Source organism: Callospermophilus lateralis, chromosome 6, assembly GCF_048772815.1.
Source record: "Callospermophilus lateralis isolate mCalLat2 chromosome 6, mCalLat2.hap1, whole genome shotgun sequence".
Taxonomy (NCBI): domain Eukaryota; kingdom Metazoa; phylum Chordata; class Mammalia; order Rodentia; family Sciuridae; genus Callospermophilus; species Callospermophilus lateralis.
Window position 1 is genome coordinate 13,803,339 of NC_135310.1, and position 6,224 is coordinate 13,809,562.

The 6,224-nt window shown below is 48.5% G+C and overlaps 1 protein-coding gene across 1 annotated transcript; it reads left to right on the forward strand.

The window, feature by feature from the left end:
• Positions 1-396: 396 nt before the first annotated feature.
• Positions 397-2,195, forward strand: LOC143401739 (sperm motility kinase 2B-like). The gene is made up of 2 exons (XM_076859363.2): positions 397-459; positions 678-2,195. Exons 1-2 carry the CDS (start codon positions 397-399, stop codon positions 2,193-2,195), a joined length of 1,581 nt encoding a protein of 526 aa, XP_076715478.2.
• The last annotated feature ends 4,029 nt before the right edge of the window (positions 2,196-6,224 follow it).

Sequence of the window (6,224 nt, forward strand, 5' to 3'; positions counted from 1 at the left end):
GGAAATGATGAGGACGCCTTCCTCCCTCCCAACCCCATGGGTGTGAAGACTGAGCGCCAGAGTGTCTCAGGGGACAGAGCATTCAGTTGTGGTATCACAAGGTGGATGAGGGGCTACCACACTTTTGATGGTAATTCTACAAAGAGAGAGGAATTGAATGCCTTGAGTGCAGATAGGACAAGGTCTTCCAAAGCCCAAAGTCAGTAGAAATTTGGAGACTTGAAATGACAAGTCCATTGAGCTAGTGTACAAATGTTGATTTCTAAACAAGTAAACATCAGTCTCCACACCCCACCGAAGCAAAAAACATCTGGAGTCCTTTTCTATTGTTATTCTGAAAATGGAAAAAGTTCTGGAGGCCCCAGAGGGAGAGGACCACTGGGGCTATGTCCAGCCATGACTGGGCCATTTCTAGCTCTGACGTCACAAGGAGCCATTGTGAGGAATCTCAAACAGCCGGTATATAAGGGGGCGGCTGAGGCTGGGGTTTTGTCCACAAGTACAGGAAGCTCTTGGTGGTGACCTGTCGGACTCCCAGATAGTTAGTGCGTTTGGTGGTTGGCGGTCGGTGGTTGTGGTCTGTTGGATACTGGTTTTTTGATTTGGGTTTTTTGTTTTGTCTGGTTTTGGTTTTTGATTTTGTTTTGTTGTTTTGGTTTGTTATTTTTGTTTTTCAGCTAGCATCCTTAGTGGGTGTTCCTGCTCAGGGTGTCATGGTTAGCCAGAGTAGTCAGTCTAGAGTAGCGTTGTGGGGGCCGGGCTCCTGCCAGGAGCCAGGCTTCCTGGACCAGTATGAGGTCCTGAGGGCCATTGGGCATGGCGAGTTTGGTGAGGTCCACCTGGCCCGCCATCGCCTCACGGGGGCAGAGGTGGCAGTGAAAGTCCTGAAGACGGTGACGCAGAACATCTCGGACCTCTCCGAACCTCTAATGTTGAAGAGCCTGGAGCACCCCAACGTGATCCAGCTCTTTCAGGTGATCAGGACCAGGGAGAACCTGTATATGGTGATGGAGTATGCAGGTGGGGGACAGCTACTTGAGCACATCCCACCTGGTGGCATGCAGCAGGAGGAGGCCTGCAGACTCTTCAGGCAGATCGTGTGTGCCCTGGCCCACTGCCACGACAAGGGCATCGTGCACCGAGACCTGAAGCCAGGGAACATCGTGCTGGATGCCAGAGGACACGTGAAACTCATCGACTTCGGCCTCAGCGCCAGGTTCACGGCCGGGCAGAAGCTGAATGACTTATGGGGTACTCTGGCTTACATCGCCCCAGAAGTTGTCCTGAAGCAAGAGTATGAGGGCCCCCCAGCGGACATCTGGAGCCTGGGCGTCATTCTCTATTTTATGTTGACGGGGAGCCACCCATTCAGGGGGGACACCCCTCAGGAGATGCTGTTGAGGATCCTTCTGGCAAGGTTCAAGGTGCCCAGCTCTGTTCCCGTCAAAGCACGAAGGCTCATCCTCCAGATCCTGGTCTTGAACCCCAAGAAGCGACCCACACTGAAGCAGATCTTGAAGCACCCATGGCTGCGGCAGGGTGAGCCGCGTGCACCCCATCCTTCTAGCCAGGCCCTCCCCACACGCCCAGACCCCGCCATCCTGACCATGCTGTTCGACCTGGGTTTTGATCCCTACCAAACCTGGGTGTCTCTGGCCAAGAGGAAGTTTGATGTGGTGATGGCCACGTACCTCATCCTGAAGCACCAGCAAGGCCAGGGGGTAGGGAGCGCCTTCCAGGGGCAGCCTGTGCCTCCGTGGCTTAGGCCTCGCCAGCGCCCCGAGAATCTCTCCAGTGTGCCTGTCCTCCCGCAGAGGAGCGCCAGCCAGCCTGCGCTGCGCACCTTCCCCTTGCCCTCTGAGAACCCGCTGCCCGAGATCGCCCAACAGCCAGGGCACAGGGCCATCAGGGGTGGCAGCCTGCCTGCCATTCCTCTGCGCTGCCCGCCTGCAGGGGCCCCCACTCTCCGCAGCTGCTCCCGGTCTGACTCTGGCTTCCCCAGTCCCGCGCCCTCCAGGGTCCTCGGCTGGTGGTCCAGGGCACACAGCAGCTCCTCCTCCCAGGACACAGCCCCGAGGCAAGGCCCTGGCCACACCAATGGCTGGGAACGGGTGAGGAGCAGGATCGTTGCCTGTGTCCGAGCCCTGTGCTGCTGCTGCGTGCCACGTGTCAGCAAAAAAGTGGTTCCAATGTGACAGAGAAGAGACATGCCACATCCATAGTCAGCCTGCCTCCAAGGAAGTGGAGAGCCAGACAGACAGACAGCGCCAGCGGAAGGCCGTCTCTCCTCTTCCCCCACCTGCGGAAGACCTCAGACTGTTCTGCCTGGGACACTTCGCCCTGCGGGGACACTTCGCCCTGTGGGGACACTTCGCCCTGCGGGGACACTTCGCCCTGCCCCTCTCTCCTTTCCCACATTCTTTTCAGCTGTTTCTTAATAAATTGGTTTCAAATTGGATCCTAACATTTTGTTCCAAAGATTAAATTGTAGGCTGATGAAAAGAAGGTGGGGCCTCAGGCTGAGGGCAGGGCCCACAGGGTCCAACCCGCCATCCTCTCCCAGGCCTGACCTCTGTGCCTCCCTCTTCAGTGCAGGTAGAGACTCACTGGCCTTGAGCCATCATGGAGCATTGGGTTGCTTTGAGCTGGTTCAGACAGATTTGCTCTACACTGGCTCTCCCCTTGAGCCAGTGTAGACATGACTTTTACTTGGTGACCTTGTAATGCTCAGGAGTCCCTACCTGAGCATTGTCCACAGGGTGGGTGGCAACTGTTGGAGAAATCACCTCTGAGAAGGCCTGGGAGACCCCAGTGGTCTATGGCATCGTCTTCATGATACTGTGTGCAGGGAAGGGAGATGGGACAGCGGGCAGGGGTGAAGGGACTCAGCACAGGGACAAAGGAGGAAGGGACAAAGGAGGGTGTGGAGAGTTGTAGAAAGCATTGCCAGTGCCAGGAAGAAGAGACGAAACGGATGGTTCATCCAGGCACCTGTGTGCCCACCTGGCATGGCGGGGTCCTCTGTCACTGCCCCATTGGGAAGCATTCTTGGTGACTCCAGTAGTCCATGGCATGCCTGGTCACTTCCTTAGTGACTCAAGGGCCTCTGGAAAATAAGGGCTGGGATCACATATCTTCTCACAATGGCCTGATGTTTGGGGAGGAATCCGCCTCATCTGTGTGATGGGCCAACTCCTAGCCCCTCACAGTCCTTGTTTTGAAGTCCTAACCCAGGAGCTCAAAGTGTGCCCATATGGAGAGACCGGGTCTATGCGGGGGTTACTAAGTTCAATGAGGCATCTGGATGGCCCTAATCAGATGTGAGCCCTGTCTTTTGTCTGGCAGAGGAAATCCGGTCACAGACTCCCAGAATTACCACTATGAGGATCAGGCAGGGAGTCCATCTGCAAGCTCAGAGGTCTCAGTGGCCACCTGCCCTCACTTCACTGGCTGACAGATGCCGGCCCCCAAAAATGTGAGTAAATGCTGAGCTCCCCTGGTTTTACGGTGGGTGATGCATTCGGTCTACAGGTCTGGAGAAGTTAAGTCCTGCTAATAAATTACCCAGAGTGAAGTACTTTGCTATAGCAGCATGAAGGCTCCCAATTATTTGGAATGACTCCTCCTTTGGGAAGGACACTTTTGCCTGGGCTTCCATGTTTTGTCCTTTTTCACTTTGAATCTACCAACCCACTGTGTTTTGCATTCCAAGGAGAAATCTATGAGGACCCTAGTGGAAATGATGATGCCTCTTCACTCTCAACCTATAGTTTTGAAAACTGTGCTGTACGTTTTCTCAGTGAAGAGCATTCCGTTGTACCATCATAAGTTTGGTGAGGTGTTACCATACTTTTGATAACTCTTTGAATAAAAAAGGAATTGAATGCCTTGAGTGCAGGTAGGTAGGGTCTTCCAAAGCCCAAAATAAGTAGAAATTTTGAGACTTGAAATGACAAGTCCTTTAAACTAGTGCACAAATAACAATTTCTTTTTTTAATATTCATTTTTAGTTTTAGGTGGACCCAATACCTTTATTTTTACATGGTGCTGAGAATCAAACCCAGTGCCTCATGCATGCTAGGCAAGTGCGCTACCACTTAGAAATGGTAATTTCTAAACAAGTGAATATCAGTCTCCACACCCCCACTGAAGTAAATAACTTCTTGAGTCCTTTTCTATTCTTATTCTGAAAACGGAAAACGTTCTGGAGGCCCCAGAGAGAGAGGACCACTGGGGCTATGTCCAGGCATGACTGAGCCATTTCTAGCTCTGACCTCACAACAAAGCATTGTGGGAAAATCTCAAACAGTAGGTGTATGTAGATGACTGAGTTTTTTGTCCATAAGTACAGGAAGCTTTTGGTGGAGACCCCTCAGACTCCTAGTTTCATTAGAACATTTGGTAGTTGCTGTTGGTGCCTGTGCTCTCTGGATATTGTTTTTTTTTATTATTATTTCTGAGGACTAAGAATGGAGGCTTCAGTGGGGTTTAGGTTAACATTAAAGTGTAATGGAGATGACATGAGGTGAAATAAAATTGGAAGCTAAAATAAAATTCAAGCAAATGGCTTTCTGGTTGATCACAGATGAGAGAAAGAAGATGGAAATGGAATTTGGGGAAATTGGATGACCCTGTAGCAATGGCCCACAGGGACTTTTCACCCCTACAGCTTGGACCTGGGTTTAGTGGCAGTTCTTGTGGTAGGCCATATTTAATTGTCTACCCAATTTATTTTCGGGGAGTCACACACAAACCTAGTTTCTTTGCATCTGCATATAGGCTCTCTGAAATTCTGCTGGAAGATTTCAAATAGTGTTCTGGCAGTGGTGCTGGGATGCAGTGTCCTTTGTCACTTGAGTACTCCTCAATTAATCTTAGACATGTTCAAATCTTGTTGTTGTTGTTTTAAAGTTTTCCCACGTGTCTATTCTAAATCTTTAGCTTTTTATGTTGCTTTTTTTTTTCATTTTTTTCAGAATGATATAATGGTTCCTTCTCATTTTATTATTATTTGAACATATTGTGACTTTTTTCCTCCGTCTCCTTCCAAAATCCATTTTTCTTTGCATTCTGTCTTCTCCTACGTGCTCTAAGACCTTATTTCATGAGTTTATTGGTTCTGATATTTTAATTTCTCATCTGACTCTTTAAAATTGAGAAATTTCTCTGTCTGTTTCTTCTTCACCTTTTTTCCCTCCCTCATTCTTCCCCTCTGCCTACACACACACACACACACACACACACACACACTTGTGAGCTTTCTCTTTCTCAGGAGATCCACCTTCTTTTCAATGGCAGCACACTGACGTTTTGCTTGGCTCTAAGTCCACTGAAAATTATTCTTTGCCTTCGGCACAAATGATGACTTTTGTTTTGTTGTTTGTTACTTGTTTATTTTTAACTAAAGAAAATCTATGTTTTTTCATTTGATTTTTGGTGTTTTGACTATTTCGATCATTCCTTTCTTCCAGCGTTTAACCTCCTCAATGTTAACCCAGCACTGCATCTTCAGTCTCCCACCCTCTCACTGTGCTTCCCTTGTGTTTTAACCAATGTTTCTTTTTTCCTCTACATCCACTATTTGTTGAAGCATTAACTTCCTCATGTTCTTTCTCCTGCTGATTACCTTTTCAACTCTCCACACTCTGTTGGTTGCACAGCCACCCCTCTGTGTATGGAAGCTCCATCTTCCTCCTTTTACCTTCCTTTTCTGGGACATGTAGGGCACATGAAAACCCAACAGATGCTTTTCTCCAACTCTGAGAATTTTATTCAGATTCAAAGTTTGTTTCCAATTCTTTTTTGCTGATTTGCTAAAAACATTGGGAATACAAAGTGTTTTCAATTTGTCTCCCTCAATTCATTTTCCTTTTACTGTATTTGTGGTTCTTGGTCTTCGTCGTCAGCTTCTTTTCTTCTTCTCTGTGAGCTCCTGAGCCTTGGGCATCCCTGGGTTCAGTTCCTGACACTTTACTTCTCTTTGTTTATCCTCATAATCATAATTCTGCACATGGCTTAGCTTTTAAATTAATTTTAAACATTAGGCTGCTTTAAACGGTTTCTGTACATTCAAGGTTTCAAATTTATTCCTTCATTTTAACTTCTACTCTTAATTCACATTCATGTATCCACCAAATAAACATCATTCCTTGGTACGCCTGCACTTCTATTTTCCCACACCTGTCCCTTTCCCATCTCCAGTCTTTTACTTCCATGGTCCAGAA

Coding starts and splice junctions, on each gene's coding strand:
- LOC143401739 (XM_076859363.2), top strand. CDS start 397: ATGACTGGGCCATTTCTAGCTCTGACGTCACAAGGAGCCATTGTGAGG. Junction 460..677: donor TGAGGAATCTCAAACAGCCG/GTATATAAGGGG, acceptor TTTGTTTTTCAG/CTAGCATCCTTAGTGGGTGT.